The sequence below is a fragment of the Oncorhynchus mykiss genome, chromosome 10 (genome assembly GCF_057628025.1).
Source record: "Oncorhynchus mykiss isolate SJ-2025 chromosome 10, ASM5762802v1, whole genome shotgun sequence".
In the NCBI taxonomy this organism is placed as follows: Eukaryota; Metazoa; Chordata; class Actinopteri; order Salmoniformes; family Salmonidae; genus Oncorhynchus; species Oncorhynchus mykiss.
Window position 1 is genome coordinate 58,477,250 of NC_143031.1, and position 17,751 is coordinate 58,495,000.

General features: G+C 42.1%; 2 protein-coding genes across 3 annotated transcripts in view; both read left to right on the plus strand.

The window, feature by feature from the left end:
• The first annotated feature begins 87 nt into the window (after nucleotides 1-87).
• LOC110534342 (uncharacterized) lies at nucleotides 88-3,764 on the plus strand. Its single transcript, XM_021619135.3, has 6 exons — nucleotides 88-328; nucleotides 1,990-2,097; nucleotides 2,200-2,460; nucleotides 2,570-2,709; nucleotides 2,847-2,953; nucleotides 3,050-3,764. The coding sequence occupies exons 1-6, from the start codon at nucleotides 217-219 to the stop codon at nucleotides 3,234-3,236; spliced, it is 915 nt and encodes a 304-aa protein (XP_021474810.3). The 5' UTR covers nucleotides 88-216; the 3' UTR covers nucleotides 3,237-3,764.
• A 12,565-nt stretch (nucleotides 3,765-16,329) lies between these two features.
• The window catches only part of LOC110533152 (CD209 antigen-like protein C), a 5,085-nt gene continuing 3,663 nt past the window's right edge, over nucleotides 16,330-17,751 (plus strand). For both annotated transcript variants that reach the window (XM_090187199.1, XM_090187200.1), the window contains exons 1-4: nucleotides 16,330-16,445; nucleotides 16,862-16,944; nucleotides 17,054-17,160; nucleotides 17,257-17,751. The exon at nucleotides 17,257-17,751 is cut by the window's right edge and continues 650 nt beyond it. The gene's annotated coding sequence lies outside the window, so the exon portion shown is untranslated. The remainder of the gene's footprint in view (nucleotides 16,446-16,861; nucleotides 16,945-17,053; nucleotides 17,161-17,256) is intronic.

A 17,751-nucleotide genomic window follows, 5' to 3' on the forward strand; every position in this document is an offset into this window, starting at 1 on the left:
CAGGAACCTCTCTAACACACACGCACAAGCACACGCACACGCACACACACACACACACACACACACACACACACACACACACTACATAAACACTTGACCTTTGTCACCTCATTGTCATTTGGACTGAAGTCAGAGCATCACTGAGACAGACAGCATACAAAGAAATCGACAGACTATACACACAGTACCCGTTATTATCATCATCATCATTGAGATATGGAGATAGAAGAGGACATCTATGCCAATGTAGAGGAGATCAGTGTGAAAGACTGTGATGATCTGGCTGCAGGTTATGAGACTTTACACCAGAGTCCACAGGCTGGAACAAGTAAGTGTGTTTCACGGATTCTTACTGAGAGTTATGACTTGACTGACACTTTTTTTTTCTCACACACACACACACACACACACACACACACACACACACACAGACACAGACTTTGATAATAAATAAGAAAGTGTAAACCAGACCCACAATAAGAGCTGCTCTAAAGAGTCCAAAGACATGGCAGATTCACACATAGGTGATAGATCTGAGGGAATGGTGGATGGAATCTGGATGCTGTGGAATGTGCTGTAGAAATGGTAAAAACTATCTTGGGAAGAGACTACAGTGAAAATATGAATAACCTTTAGAGGGACACATTTACTTGATTTATACATTTGAAGCAAAACAAACAACAATGTGAAAATCAAAACGATTTGATAGTTTGAATCAGGGGCGTCCGGAGAATTTAGCATTTGTCAAACACCTGAAACAGCTTTTTCCTGTAATCTAGAGCCATAATCAATGTGCTTAATTCTATGTAAAAAAATATGTTTATTTTTCTGGCGTTAGGTTCTAATTATCAGAGTAAGAACTCGACGGACACTGTGAAAGCTTAAACCAAGGTAATTCATCCCAGAGGATCGAACAGCTGTACCGACAAAGACATGGTTCCACCAGTGGTGGTATAAATACCCCACTTTGTGTGGAGTCTCCTCCTTCTCACTAAACGTTTCATATTTTTTGCTAGGCAGGCAACTAAGTGATACGGGCAATAAACTGTTCCTTCTCCCTTAACGTGACCTGACCTGACCTCGGCCCCCTTATCCACAGCTCTCTCCCTATAAGGACACAAGGCGAGACCCAAACGCAGACACAGGAAGAGAGAAAAGGCAGAGTGGTCAGGCAGGGAGGTTCGGAGTCAGGACGGCAAGGGTCGAAACCAAGAGGACTAGAACCAAAAGAGACTGGAGAAAAAAATAGGAGCAAGGAAACAGCTGGTTGAATTGGCAAACATGACAAACTGGTACAGAGAGACAGGAAACACAGGGAATAATACATCAGGGATAATAATTGACACCTGGAGGGGGTGGAGACAAACACAAGGACAGGTGAAACAGATCAGGGTGTGACACTCCCCCTTATCAATGCCTGCCACATGCGATCGTTCTCCCTGCACTCATTACTTTCCAAGTTTAATTGCACCCACCATAACCCTTCCTCCTACAGATAACCATTAACCTCTGGTGTAGACCCTAGACTATGGCACCCCTCATGTCTCTATTATAACTAATGATGAATAATATTTAAAGTTTAGCAATCCGAACCCATCACTGCATATCTAAGCATATCTCTTGAGCTGTCTGTATCCTCCTCTCCTGACTCTTTTATGAGGTTTGGAGATTGGGAACCTATCTCGGCTAGCTAAAGCCAACTTCATAAAATTGCTAGGTGGCTAGCAGTATTATAGAGAAACAACAACAACAAATGTACAGTTTACATTTTATTTGTATTTTTACATGACATATTTGAGGGGGCATGGTACCTCTGGTTTGAATTTATTTTCAGTCATGTGGAAGTGGGACTGAGTTGAGGAAGACAGAATTATTGTTGACCACAGCATCAATTCCTCATTGTATCAGAGTAGCCTTGCTTTGTGAGGTAGAAGAGAATAGATGGATGAGGTCAGGTGTATGTAACCGCTTGTTTCTCTACACCTGCAGGACTGAAGCATGGGAATCAGAACTGTCAGCCTTACAAGCTGGCTACAGTCTCTCTGGGACTGCTGTGCCTTCTCCTACTAAGCACAGTCATAGGTCTCTCTGTGCTCTGTGAGTATTCCATTCTCACATGTTGGGCTTTAGGTTGAGTGCAGTTATGCGTGCATAAGAAAGTTAACAACAGAAGGATAACAGTTCTCTCTTCCGTCACAGATGACGATGACTACAATCAACTGTCCAGAACTCAGTATCTCCTAACAGCCAACCACACCACAGAGCTTCAGACTAGTTACGAAAACCTGACTAAAGAGAAAGAACAGTTGGAGAGGGAGAGAGACCAGTTACAGATCAGTTATAAAAGCTTGACTAAAGAAAGGGACCAGTCACAAACTCATTATAATACCATAACTAGAGAGAGAGACCAGTTACAAAGGAAAATTTTAGAGCAGGAGAAAAAGATATCAGAAGAACTGGGTGAGTATCAATTCCATGATAATAACTGTGAATTTGAGTTGATTATGACATGTTGAAAGTCGTTTTCTGTATGTATGACTATATTCATCACTGTACTTTCTTTCTGCAGGATGCTGCCCTGACGGTTGGAGGAGATTCGGATCTCGCTGCTATTACCTTTCAACAGAGAGTAAAACTTGGACTGAGAGCAGAGCAGACTGTACAAGGAGAGGAGCAGACCTGGTGATCATAAACAGCAGAGAGGAACAGGTGAGAGGGCGGAGGAGCAGAAAGAAAGGGGGAAATAATGAATGAGCGAGAGAGCGAGAGAGCGAGAGAGCGAGAGAGAGACAGACAGACAGACAGACAGACGGACAGACTAAACATACCAACTATGTTATTTTCAGGTGTTTCTAAACAAAATGGAAAAAGATGTGCACTTCTGGATTGGTCTGACTGACTCAGAGATGGAAGGGTTCTGGAAATGGGTGGATGGAACAACATCACCAACAACGTGAGTAATATTGACTTCTTGTTGTTTCTTTTTGAAGCGTATTCTTTCTTGAACTAATATCATGTTGATATCATTTTCTGCTGAACTGGTTCTTAGGTTCTGGAGAAGAGGAGAGCCAAATAATGCTGATGGGGAGGAGGATTGTGTGGTTTTCAACAGGTTCATTAATCTGTCGTGGGACTGGGAAATGATTCAGTCATGGAATGACCAGCCTTGCTCAGTGAGTACTCAATGGGTATGTGAGAGCAGTGTCATAACAAATCCATCCACAACAGGAGAATAATATCTGAATTCCCTTTTGAGTTAGCAATTGTATTATCAGTTAGCAATGGTATTATCACAGATTATTGTTGAAGTGTAATTTAAATCTATTATAACATTAGTTATGATTTGTAATGATTGTTCTTATGATTAGTAATGATTGTTCTTATGATTAGTAATGATTGTAGTTATGATTTGTAATAATTTAATTTATATAATATAAAATGAATTATAAAGAATCATAGTATTATGAATGTGAAACTTTAACCTGAAAGCTAATGTAGTGAATTGACATGCAGGGTCAAATCTAATCTAATCATCTAACAGTGAACTGTGAACAAGGCAAGTGCCATGCTTCAATTTGTGTTTATTTCTTTGTCAGATGGGATGATAATTATAGGCTACTTACTAATTCATTTTAGCTCCTAGTGGATGATATTAAATACATATTTTGAAAGCTAACAGAAAATACATGTTTGAATTGTATTGTACATTACAGGCATAATTCCTCTGTCTATGTGATACATATTATAAACTTTTTTAAACCAAAGTGAAAATACAACTTTTATTGTATTTTTTTCCACATTGAATATTGTTGTGTTTCTTTATATGGATGTTGGGGAACAGAACTCCCATCTCTCTCTCGTGCCTAAACACATTTGTCACCTCATTTCAATTTGCAAATGCAGATAGTCTGGTTAGCCATTTGATTAGCTGTTAAGGAGTCTTATCTTGGTGATAAAAGCTTGGCCCCAGTAATGTACTGGGCCGTACGCACTACCCTCTGTAGTGCCTTGTAGTCGGATCTGAGGACCCATGCCAAGGCTTTGTCGTGCCCTGTTCAAGACTTTCTTGGTGTGTTTGGACCATGATAGTTCGTTGGGGATGTGGACACCAAGGAACTTAAAGCTCTCAGCCTGCTCCACCACAGCCCTGTTGATGAGAATGGGGTCGTGCTCTGTCCTCCTTTTCCTGTAGTCGACAATCATCTCCTTTGTGTTGATCGCGTTGCGGGAGAGGTTGTTATCCTGCCACCACACGGCCAGGTCTCTGACCTCCTCCCTATAGGCTGTCTAGTTGTTGTCGGTGATCAGGCCAACCACTATTGTGTCGTCAGGCAAACTTAATTATGGTGTACAGGAGGGGAATAAGCACGCACCCTATGGGGCCCCCTCGTTGAGGATCAGCATTGCAGTTGTGTTGTTGCCTACCCTTACCACCTGGGGGTGGCCAGTCAGGAAGTCCGGGATCCAGTTGCAGAGGGAAGTGTTTAGTGCCAGGGTCCTTAGCTTAGTGATGAGCTTTGAGGGCACTATGGTGTGGTATGCAAATTGGAGTGGGTCTAGGGTTTCTGGGATAATGGTGTTGTGAGCCTTTTCAAGACATTATAAAAAACTGCGATGGGGACATAGGGACATTTTATCAACACATTGCACTGAGAAAAGGAAACACATTGCTGTTGGATATAAATGGAAATAAATGTGTAGTCAAATGAAAGATGTACTACATACAGAGGAGACATGGAGACATGTTGCTGACACTAACACACTGCTAATACTAAAGACATGTATAATATTATCAGCTGTTGGAAGTATGTATGAAACGCTGCAATGTTTTATAAATCAATAAATCAATCAGAATCATGTTTTATATGATCATTCTTTGTCTTTCTATGTAGTAATGACACATTTCACACAAAACAAATTCATTTTGAATTGGAACCCAATTATTTCCTGGAAATGGTAGTAGAGGAGGACAGAATTGCTGTTACTGTCTGTCTGTGTGTGGTTGAAGACCACAGCCGATAAAATATAATATTAGGAAGGTGTTCCAAATGTTTTGTACACTCAGTGTATATTTAATAAACTAAGAGAACAGCAGTGATTGAATTCATTGTGTCCTAAATGATTCTATTATTGTATCCAGCATTCTGAAAGTAAATGCATTGATTGTTTTTTGTTGTTGCATATACAGTTGAAGTCGGGTGTTTACATACACCTTCTTCGCCAAATAGATTTAAACTCAGTTTTTCACAATTCCTGACATTTAATCCTAGTAAGAATTCCCTGTCTTAAGTCAGTTAGGATCCCCACTTCATTTTAAGAATGTGAAATGTCAGTATAATAGTAGAGAGAATTATTTACTTCAGCTTTAATTTCTTTCATCACATTTCCATGGGTCAGAAGTTTACATACTAATTGAGTGTATTTGGTAGCATTGCCTTTAAATTGTTTAACTTGGGTCAAACGTTTTGGGTAGCCTTCCACAAGCTTCCCACAATATGTTGGGTGAATTTTGGCCCATTCCTCCTGACAGAGCTAGTGTAACTGAATCAAGTGTGTAGGCCTCCTTGCTCGCACATGCTTTTTCAGTTCTGCCCACAAATTTTCTTTAGGATTGAGGTTAGGGCTGTGATGGCCACTCCAATACCTTGACTTTGTTGTCCTTAAGCCATTTTGCCACAACTTTGGAAGTATGCTTGAGGTCATGGTCCATTTGGAAGACCCATTTGACCGAAGACCCAAGCTTTAACTTCCTGACTGATGCCATCTGTTTTGTGAACTGCACCAGTCTCTCCTGCAGCAAAGCACCCCCACAACATAATGCTGCCATCCACGTGCATCACGGTTGGGATGGGGTTCTTGGGCTTGCAAGCCTCCCCCATTTTCCTCCAAACATAACAATGGTCATTATGGCCAAACAGTTCTATTTTTGTTTCATCAGACCAGCAGACATTTCTCCAAAAACGACAATCTTTGTCCCCATGTGCAGTTGCAAACCGTAGTCTGGCTTTTTTATGGTGGTTTTGGGGCAGTGGCTTCTTCTTTGCAGAGCGGCCATTCATGGCTTTGTCGATATAGGACTCGTTTTACTGTGGATATAGATACTTTGGCACCTGTTTCCTCCAGCATCTTCACAAGGTCCTTTGCTGTTGTTTAGGGATTCATTTGCACTTTTCACACCAATGTACATTCATCTCTAGGAGACAGAAAGTGTCTCCTTCCTGAGCTGTTGTCACAATGTTCATAATAATGAATGTCGGACCAAGGCGCAGCGTACAATGAGTTCCACATAATTTGAATGAATAAAGTGAAACTTAAGCAAAGACAAAACGAATAAAGAATAAACGAACCGTGACGACAATGCAGTGCTAACAGGCAACTAAACATAAACAATATCCCATAACCCACAGGTGGAAAAAATGCTACTTAAGTATGATCCCCAATGAACCCCACATAGAAAATATAAACTAGACTAAATCCCTAGTCACGCCCTGACCTACTCTACCAAAAAAAGTAAAGGCTCCCTATGGTCAGGACGTGACAGTACCCCCCCCCCCCCCCCCCCCCCCAAAGGTGAGGACTTCGACCGCAAAACCTGAAACACAAAGGGAGGTTTAGTTGGGGGGGGGGGGGGTCTAGTGTTGGTGGCGGCCGAAGTACCCGCTCATCCGCCAGCATCGGGGGTGGCTCTGCTGCGGGATGAAGAACCCGCTCAGCTCTCGGATCCTCCATCTTTGGTGGTGGCTCTGGTGTGAGCAGAAGAACCTGCTCATCCCGTGGATCCAGCCATGGACCCAGGCTGAACACTGTACCTGGATTGGACCTTGGTGCAGAAGAAGGCTCCTGGAGCTGGACCGGATGCCGTGCCTGGACTGGGCACCTGCGCAGAGGAAGACTCCGGCCTTGGAGCGGGACTGGACGCCGTGCTCAGACTGGGCATCGGCGCAAGGGAAGGCTCCGGCTCTGGACTGGGAACTGTCACCGGAAGCTCTGGACTGGGAACCGTCGCCGGAAGCTCTGGACTGGGAACCGTCACCGGAAGCTCTGGACTGGGAACCGTCGCCGGAAGCTCTGGACTGGGAACCGTCGCCGGAAGCTCTGGACTGGGAACCGTCGCAGGAAGGCTGGTGACACGCACCTCAGGGCGAGCGCGAGGATTAGGCACAGGACGTACTGGACTGGGGAGGCGCACTGGAGGCCTGATGCATGGGGCCGGTACAGTTGGCACCAGGATGGTGACATGCACCTCAGGGCGAGTGCGGGGAGGAGGCACAGGGCGTACTGGACTGGGGACACGCACTTCAGGCAAAGTGCGAGAAGCAGGCACAGTAGGTACCTGACTGGGAAGACACACTTGAGGGAGAGTGAGAGGAGCAGGCACAGGACGTACCAGGCTGTGGAGGCGCACTGGAGATCTGGAGCGTAAAGGTGGCACAACGTGTCCTGGACAGATGACAACCTTCACACGGCAAGTGCGGGGAGGTGGCACAGGACGTACCGGGCTCTGGAGGCGCACTGGAGACACGGTGTGTAGAACCGGCACACATCGTACCGGAACGATGACACTCTCCTCAAAGCGAGTGCGGAGAGCTGACACAGGTGGCATCGGACGGCTAACACGCTCCTCAGGGCGACTGTCTTGCCTCTCCAGCCAAACCAACAGCTATCTCTCATCACTCTCCTCAACTTTCGCCAACCACTCCTCGCTCAATCTGTCCCAATATTCCTCCTCGTCTCTGACTCACCCCTCAGCGTCGCCGACACCCCGTGTGCCGACACCCCTTGTGCCTTCCCCCCAAAAAATTGGGCTGTCTTTTGGGCTTGCGTCATGGCTGCGAACCCTGGGGTCGTCGCTGTCCTTCCCTCACCGCTTGCGTCTGCTTCCATGGAAGACTTTCGTCCCCAGCCATAATTTCCTCCCAAGTCCAGAATGTCTTCTCCTCCTGAGTACGCTGCTTGGTCCTGTTTTGATGGGATATTCTGTCACGATGTTCGTAATGATGAATGTCGGACCAAGGCGCAGCGTACTTTGAGTCCCACAAAATTTTAATGAATAAAGTGAAACTTAAGCAAAGACAAAACAAATAAAGAATAAACAAACCGTGACGACAATGCAGTGCTAACAGGCAACTTATCATAAACAATATCCCATAACCCACAGGTGGAAAAAATGCTACTTAAGTATGATCCCCAATTAGAGACAATGATAGCCAGCTGCCTCTAATTGAGAATCACACCAAAACACCAACATAGAAAAAACAAACTAGAACCCCACATAGAAAATATAAACTAGACTAAATCCCTTGTCACGCCCTGATTTACTCTACCATAGAAAATAAAGGCTTCCTATGGTCAGGACGTGACAGCTGTATGACCGCTGCATGGTCCCATGGTATTTATACTTGCATACTATTGTTTGTACAGATGAACGTGGTACCGTCAGGCATTTGCAAATTCCTTCCAAGGATGAACTAGACTTGTGGACGTCTACAATTGTTTTTCTGAAGTCTTGGCTGATTTCATTCGATTTTCCCAAGATGTCAAGCAAAGAGGCACTGAGTTTGAAGTTAGGCCTTGAAATACATCCACAGGTACACCTCCGATTGACACAAATGATGTCAATTAGCCTATCAGAAGCTTCTAAAGCCATGACATAATTTTCTCGAATTTCACAAGCTGTTTAAAGGCACAGTCAACTTAGTGTATGTAAACTTCTGACCCACTGGAATTGTGATACAGTGAATTATAAGTGAAATAATCTGTCTGTAAACAATTGTTGGAAAAATTACTTATGTAATGCACAAAGTAGACGTCCTAACCGACTTGTTAAAACTATAATTTGTTAACAAGAAATTTGTGGAGTGGTTGAAAAATGAGTTTTAATGACTCCAACCTAAGTGTATGTAAACTTCCGACATCAACTGTACGTATTTGTAAGTCTGTCACCATATAAAACACACCTAATAGTTTAAAACTTATATTAATAAGTTATGGCGTGTACACTATATTTTATTCTGGCATTGGGGAAACAAACTCACAAGGATTGGGAGAGAGTGAGTGTGGCGGATATTGACCAATTCATGTGTGGGCGTTGAGGGTCAGTGCACGCTGGGTCAAACAGTTCTTGAATCTCAATAGTCTCCTTTCCTTCATCTGAATTCATGTGGGTAAAAAACAGAATAAATCCACAATATTGCTTTCACCTGTCCCATGTTTCAGATCAGTGCATTTGAAGCAGAGGAGAGGAAGCCACTGAGGACTATTGAGATACACCCAGTGAAGGAGGTTAGCTTCAAGACAGAGTTTGTCTCTGTGGGTAGTCTACATTACTGTTAGACCCAGCACAAGCTCAGATCATTAATTTACTGTAAGGTGATTTCTGTGAAGCTGTTTGTCTCAGAGCCTGACTTAACAGGATAGACCTAAAGTGTTAGCTAAAACTATCTGGAAATAGATTTGGACAAAGAGAGGACAGAGATCCAGTAAGAACACACACTTGCTGGCACAGACACACACCACCCCAATGGATAACAATCAGAAAACCCAATATTTTTCAATTATCTGTTTTAAAGTTAATTTGAAAGTCAATTGAACTTTATACACATTTGTTTGTGTTTCAACTCCACATTCAGTGATCAACCTCATGTTCTAGGAGTTATGATTGCAAATGACGCCGCTTTGGGGTCCGTGTGATCATGGTCCAGTCTATGTGCACGAGTATACACACAGGGAGAGGCTGCAACGCACTTTTAAGTGCATGCAGTTTTTACATTTAAAAAAAATCAATATTTACCCTTCCACCAACCCCCCTCTTTAGAGGACACATATCTTCATTTTTCTTAACAGTTTTTTTGCTGCATAGAAATACATTTTACATATACATTTGACATATACATTTGACATATACATTTGACATACATGGTACTTTTACATGGTACTTGATTATCGAAAACTTCAACAAGCATTTCTCAACAGCTGGCCATGCCTTCCGCCTGGCTACTCCAACCTCGGCCAACAGCTCCCCCCCCCCCCCCCCCCGCAGCTACTCGCCCAAGCCTCTCCAGGTTCTCCTTTACCCAAATCCAGATAGCAGATGTTCTGAAAGAGCTGCAAAACCTGGACCCGTACAAATCAGCTGGGCTTGACAATCTGGACCCTCTATTCCTGAAACTATCCGCCGCCATTGTCGCAACCCCTATTACCAGCCTGTTCAACCTCTCTTTCATATCGTCTGAGATCCCCAAGGATTGGAAAGCTGCCGCAGTCATCCCCCTCTTCAAAGGGGGCGACACCCTGGACCCAAACTGTTACAGACCTATATCCATCCTGCCCTGCCTATCTAAGGTCTTCGAAAGCCAAGTCAACAAACAGGTCACTGACCATCTCGAATCCCACCGTACCTTCTCCGCTGTGCAATCTGGTTTCCGAGCCGGTCACGGGTGTACCTCAGCCACGCTCAAGGTACTAAACGATATCATAACCGCCATCGATAAAAGACAGTACTGTGCAGCCGTCTTCATAGACCTTGCCAAGGCTTTCGACTCTGTCAATCACCGTATTCTTATCGGCGGACTCAGTAGCCTCGGTTTTTCGGATGACTGCCTTGCCTGGTTCACCAATTACTTTGCAGACAGAGTTCAGTGTGTCAAATCGGAGGGCATGCTGTCCGGTCCTCTGGCAGTCTCTATGGGGGTGCCACAGGGTTCAATTCTCGGGCCGACTCTTTTCTCTGTATATATCAATGATGTTTCTCATGCTGCGGGCGATTCCCTGATCCACCTCTAGGCAGACGACACCATTGTATATACTTCCGGCCCGTACTTGGACACTGTGCTATCTAACCTCCAAACGAGCTTCAATGCCATACAGCACTCCTTCCGTGGCCTCCAACTGCTCTTAAACGCTAGTAAAAACAAATGCATGCTTTTCAACCGTTCGCTGCCTGCACCCGCACGCCTGACCAGCATCACCACCCTGGATGGTTCCGACCTTGAATATGTGGACATCTATAAGTACCTAGGTGTCTGGCTAGACTCTAAACTCTCCTTCCAGACCCATATCAAACATCTCCAATCAAAAATCAAATCAAGAGTCGGCTTTCTATTCCGCAATAAAGCCTCCTTCACTCACGCCGCCAAACTTACCCTAGTAAAACTGACTGTCCTACCGATCCTCGACTTCGGCGATGTCATCTACAAAATTGCTTCCAACACTCTACTCAGCAAACTGGATGCAGTTTATCACAGTGCCATCCGTTTTGTCACTAAAGCACCTTATACCACCCACCACTGCGACTTGTATGCTCTAGTCGGCTGGCCCTCGCTACATATTCGTCGCCAGACCCACTGGCTCCAGGTCATCTACAAGTCCATGCTAGGTAAAGCTCCGCCTTATCTCAGTTCACTGGTTACGATGGCAACACCCATCTGTAGCACGCGCTCCAGCAGGTGTATCTCACTGATCATCCCTAAAGCCAACACCTCATTTGGCCGCCTTTCATTCCAGTTCTCTGCTGCCTGTGACTGGAACGAATTGCAAAAATCGCTGAAGTTGGAGACTTTTATCTCCCTCACCAACTTCAAACATCTGCTATCTGATCAGCTAACCGATCGCTGCAGCTGAACATAGTCTATTGGTAAATAGCCCACCCATTTTCACCTACCTCATCCCCATACTGTTTTTATTCTATTTATTTTTCTGCTCTTTTGCACACCAATATCAATACCTGTACATAACCATCTGATCATTTATCACTCCAGTGTTAATCTGCATAATTGTAATTATTCACCTACCTTCTCATGTCTTTTGCACACAATGTATATAGACTCCCCTTTTTTCTACTGTGTTATTGACTTGTTAATTGTTTACTCCATGTGTAACTCTGTGTTGTCAGTTCACACTGCTATGCCTTATCTTGGCCAGGTCGCAGTTGCAAATGAGAACTTGTTCTCAACTAGCCTACCTGGTTAAATAAAGGTGAAATAAATTTTTTTTTAAATAAAGCAGTCACATAACAATAACACATTACCAAACATAAACTCTTCAATCCCAACCCTCAGCCACTCTCAGCCCATCCCACCTATCACCATAGACCACCCTCGTTTGGTTTCCATGTGCCATATGTTTTTCAATTGTGCTGTGATGTTTTACAAGATTTTTTTAACCTTTCTAGTCGTATATTATCCACAGATTGTGAGCTAAAAATCTGCCGATTTTGCAGGGTTTCCCACTTGCAAAGCATGTAGAGGTCTGTAATTTTTTATCATAGATACACTTCAACTGTGAGAGACGGAATCTAAAACCAAAATCCAGAACATCACATTGTATGATTTTTAAGTAATTCATTTGCATTTTATTTGACGCATATAGATTAATTAGCTAGCATATTTTAAATAATCCATCTTCCTTGCGGATCTGTTTGCACAATGAGGTCAAAATTTGTTTTCATTTGTATAATCATCCCTTTTGCCCATGACAAAAATATATTTCTCCCCCACAGTCCTTTTTCCACCCAAACTCATCTATATTTGTAGAATGAGTTTCCTGTAAACAATAGATATTATAGTATTTTTCTTTTAGCCATTTAAAATGGATCTTCTTTTTGTATGATCTGCTAAGCCATTACAATTATAACTTGCTATATACTTATATCCCCACATAATGACAACCAAGTTTGAATTATACTTACCACAACCAATGTTTGTAAACTTACCATTAAAAAGCACCATGATGATATAGTTGTACCATAATAATTTGCACTGTTAAGCATACTGTAGCTGCAACTTTGTAAACCTCCAATTGTACTAACATTACACCCACTAAAACCTTCCCCCATATCTAGGTCTGTTGTCACTAAGACCATCAGACCATCTCCCTGAATCATGACACACCTTTGCGTCCTAAGGCAAACCCTTGGCCGCCAAATGGCGTTGGCCAGAGGGAAACATGGGCAGTCCCATGATAACATCATTATCTATGAGGATGCTTAAGAGAACTAACCAAATAACATGGAAAACAGTCAGAAAGAAATGAGTAACAATAATAGATCATATTAATATAAATAATAACAGCACAATCTTATACATGCATGCTCATGTTTGAAAGTCCGAGCAAGGCTATATGCATGTCAGCCCAGCCTGCTCAGTTCATTGGATTCAATTGTTCGATTTTTTATTTTTTTTACGAAGAGAAAACAACCTAAATATATCGCAACGCAAGACGATTCCTTTTTATGTCCATTACATGCAATACCTATTTCACGTAGTCTTCATTATGTCCTGTTGTATTCCGACAAAAAAAGGAATAAGGAAAATGGAACACAGATTCTAACGGCCGCTAATGACTGCAAGTAAAAATACGCCTTAGGCATCACATTATATCCTGTTGTATCGTGCCATGGCTCTGCCAGAGCCGACCGCAAGCCAACCCCGGGCACTCCCTTAAGGGAAGGCATACTCAAGTTAAACTCACGGTCGAATCCGACACAGCCACCGCACGCCAGCCAAGAACACGTGCAGTACTGACAATCCAGAGGAAGTAAACCTGTAAAACCGACCCTCTCTCCACCCATACACATTATGTTTTTTTTTATTCCAGGGTCGTTGCTCTATCACCTCAGCTGTTTTACACCTAGGCCTATATCATTATGATCAAGAATATAAAAGGTAGGATAAATAGTTTATATAGAAATATATAATCTACCTTTCTCTCGCTTAGAGAAGTGCTTCCATAAGCCAATTATTGTGTTAGTTCTACCGTTAACTTTAATCACTTTATCCCAGTGTTAACCAGCCCGCCACACAGTAGAGACACCAACCTTTCTCTCGCTTAGAGAAGTGCTTCCATAAGCCAATTATTGTGTTAGTTCTACCGTTAACTTTAATCACTTTATCCCAGTGTTAACCAGCCCGCCACACAGTAGAGACACCAACCCTGTTGACAATACCTAATCTATCCATTTGCCGGTGTGTATCAGAAGAATAATAATCCTTTACTTTTTTATATTAAGATTTATTTTATAAAAGGGCAATTACAAATTATTTTAGGATCGTCTAGGCCTATTACAATAGAGAACCTAGGCAGGTTTTAAATGATATAATCCTTTTTCCTAGCCCTATAATACATCTATTCATATTTGTTAAGTTTGATCTAAAAAGCTGCTCGTTCGGATTCACACGGCGAACAAGGCCCGCACTATATAACACCTTTCTGTCATAATATACTCGACCTCTACAAATTAGACATATCATATTAAACAACAACAAAAAACGAAGTTGGTATTTCTAATGTACAATCTTCAAATTAAATACATAAAAAAATCATGAAGAAAAAAAAGTCAGCCTTACCCATCCTTGCCTTCCCCTAAATCAAAACCGGATATTACATCCATATAGTCCACAGTTCCATATTGCCTGAATAGAAAAATGATAAATTCATCATACCCATTCAGCATTACCATGAATCCAAAGGTATTGTTCATGCAAAAAAAAGTTTTTGTAAAAAAACAAATTCATCCATATTTATACTGTGTAAATATGCATCGGCGACTACTTCAACAGGAGGTAGCTATCGCTCACAGCCACGTTGTAATCTTTGAGTCCTTGAACATTTGGTTGTTTACATATAATTTATCGACCACTAGAAGAACATTCTAAATGCTAAATCTAAATACTACATCTAAATGCTAAATCTAAATGCTGAATTCTAAATTCTAAACTAAATGCAAGCTCTTCAACCGATCGCTGCGCAGACCTGCCTGCCCGTCCAGCATCACTACTCTGGACGGTTCTGATTTACAATATGTGGACAATTACAAATACCTAGGTGTCTGGTTAGACTGTAAACTCTCCTTCCAGACTCAAATTAAGCATCTCCAATCCAAAATGAAATCTAGAATCAACTTTCTATTTCGCAACAAAGCATCCTACACTCATGCTGCCAAACATCCTCATTAAAACTGATTATTCTACTGATCCTTGACTTCGGTGATGTCATTTATAAAATATCCTCCAACACTCTACTCAGCAAATTGGATGCAGTCAATCACAGTGCCATCCGTTTTGTCACCAAAACCCCATATACTACCCACCACTGCGACCTGTATGCTCTTGTTGGCTGGTCCACACAACATATTCAGCACGTGCTCTAGCAGGTATATTTCACTGGTCACCCCCAATGCCAATTCCTCCCTTGGCCGTCTTTCCTTCCAGTTCTCTGCTGCCAATGACTGGAACAAATTGAAAAAAATCACTGAAGGTGGAGACTAATTTCTCCCTCACTAACTTTAAGCATCAGCTGTCATATAGCAGCTCACAGATCACTGCACCTGTACATAGCCCATCTGTATATAGCCCATCCAACTACCTCATCCCCATATTGTTTTTTCTTTTGCACCCCAGTATCTCTACTTGCACATTCATCTTCTGCACATCTATCACTCCAGTGTTTAATTGCTAAATTGTAATTACTTCGCCACTATGGCCTATTTATTGCCTTACCTCCCTAATCTCACCTCATTTGCACACACTGTATATAGATCCCCCCCCCCCACACTATTGTGTTATTGACTGTATGTTTGTTTATTCCATGTATAACTCTGTGTTATTGTTTGTGTCGCACTGCTTTGCTTTATCTTGGCCAGGTCACACTTGTAAATGAGAACTTGTTCTCAACTGGCCCATCTGGTTAAATAAAGGTGAAATAAAATTTACAAAATAATCTGCTTCTCTGCTTGGAGCCTTTTGAAAGTAGGCTACAGGGCACTATTTTATGAGGAAATTGTTCATTAATAGAGAATGGGGTGTTCTTCAATTCCCTACCTTGTTGTAACATGGCAATTTTCATTTTGTAGTGGGTCAGCATAGCTACGATCAGACGGGGCCTTCCCTCTGCTCAGCCACCGAAACAGTGAGCTTTTTTGTAAATCATTTGTTTCCAACTGTTCGCCCGTTATCTTGAGTTGACGTTTCATTGACGACTTTTTCCTCCTTTGACTGATAGTTTTCATTTTCATCCTCCTTTATTCCCATTGTAACAATATTATTTGTCATACTTCTGCACTTTAGATCAAGTAATTCGGCTTTCATTGTTTTATTATCATACTGCATGCATATGCATGCAATTTATTATTATGTGTGACTATGTGCAAGGTCCATTGACCTACATTTTAATCTTGCCTTCAAAGTTACATAAAACATGATTGTGCACTCACAGTAATCTACAGTAGCGCTAATGCAGACATGAAAACACACGTAGTCCCCAGCAGAGTTCTTATGACAATGTTTGAGTTTGGTTTCCTCAGCCCGAAGAACCCTTGCATGGCAGTCCCTCCTTCTCACCTCTTACTTAGGCAACAATCAGTCATGTGAATAATCAGTCTCTCACAGTCACAGACTAGTCACCACATCTTCAGAAAGTAGTGGAGAGGCCGGCCACTCACCATAAATAAGGTACTAACTTTAACGTGTGTGTGTCTGTCTGTCTGTCTGAGTGTATGTATGTGCAGTGCTTGACTTAGACTGAAATCGGTAACGGTACTCATTTTGGGTGCTGGTACTGTAGGTGCAGGGGCTCCAGTGTGCTTTTGAGCAAATATTCTATAAGAGGAACAGGAGCTCAAGGAGTGTGCAAAGCTGTCATCAAGGCAAAGGATGGCTACTTTGAAGAAGCGAAAATATAATATGTATTTTGATTTGTTTAACACTTTTTTGGTTACTACATTATTCCACATGTGTTATTCCCTAGTTGTGATGTCTTCACCATTATTCTACAATGTAGAAAATAGTAAAAATAAAGAAAAACCCTGGAATGAGTAGGTGTGTCCAAACTTTGGACTGGTACTGTAGCTGTTATTACCTTTCAACAGAGAGTAAAACTTGGACTGAGAGCAGAGCAGACTGTTTAAGGGGAGGAGCAGACCTGGTGATCATAAACAGCAGAGAGGAACAGGTGAGAGGGCGGAGGAGCAGAAAGAAAGGGGGAAATAACGAATGAGAGAGAGAGAGCGAGAGAGACAGACAGACAGACAGACTAAAGATACCAACTATGTTATTTTCAGGTGTTTCTAAACAAAATGGAAAAAGATGTGCACTTCTGGATTGGTCTGACTGACTCAGAAATGGAAGGGTTCTGGAAATGGGTGGATGGAACAACATCACCAACAACGTGAGTAATATTGACTTCTTGTCGTTTTTTTTTGAAGCGTATTGTTTCTTGAACTAATATCATGTTGATATCATTTTCTGCTGAACTGGTTCTTAGGTTCTGGAGAAGAGGAGAGCCAAATAATGCTGATGGGGAGGAGGATTGTGTGGTTTTCAACAGGTTCATTAATCTGTCTTGGGACTGGGAAATGATTCAGTCATGGAACGACCAGCCTTGCTCAGTGAGTACTCAATGGGTATGTGAGAGCAGTGTCATAACAAATCCATCCACAACAGGAGAATAATATCTGAATTCCCTTTTGAGTTAGCAATTGTATTATTAGTCAGCAATTGTATTGTTAAAGATTATTGTTGAAGTGTAATTTAAATCTATTATAACATTAGTTATGATTTGTAATGATTGTTCTTATGATTAGTAATGATTGTTCTTATGATTAGTAATGATTGTTCTTATGATTAGTAATGATCGTAGCTATGATTTGTAATGATTTACTTCATATAATTGCTTTTTAAGAACCATAGTATTATGAATGTGAAACTCCAACCTGAAAGCTAATGTAGTGAATTGACATGCAGGGTCAAATCTAATCTA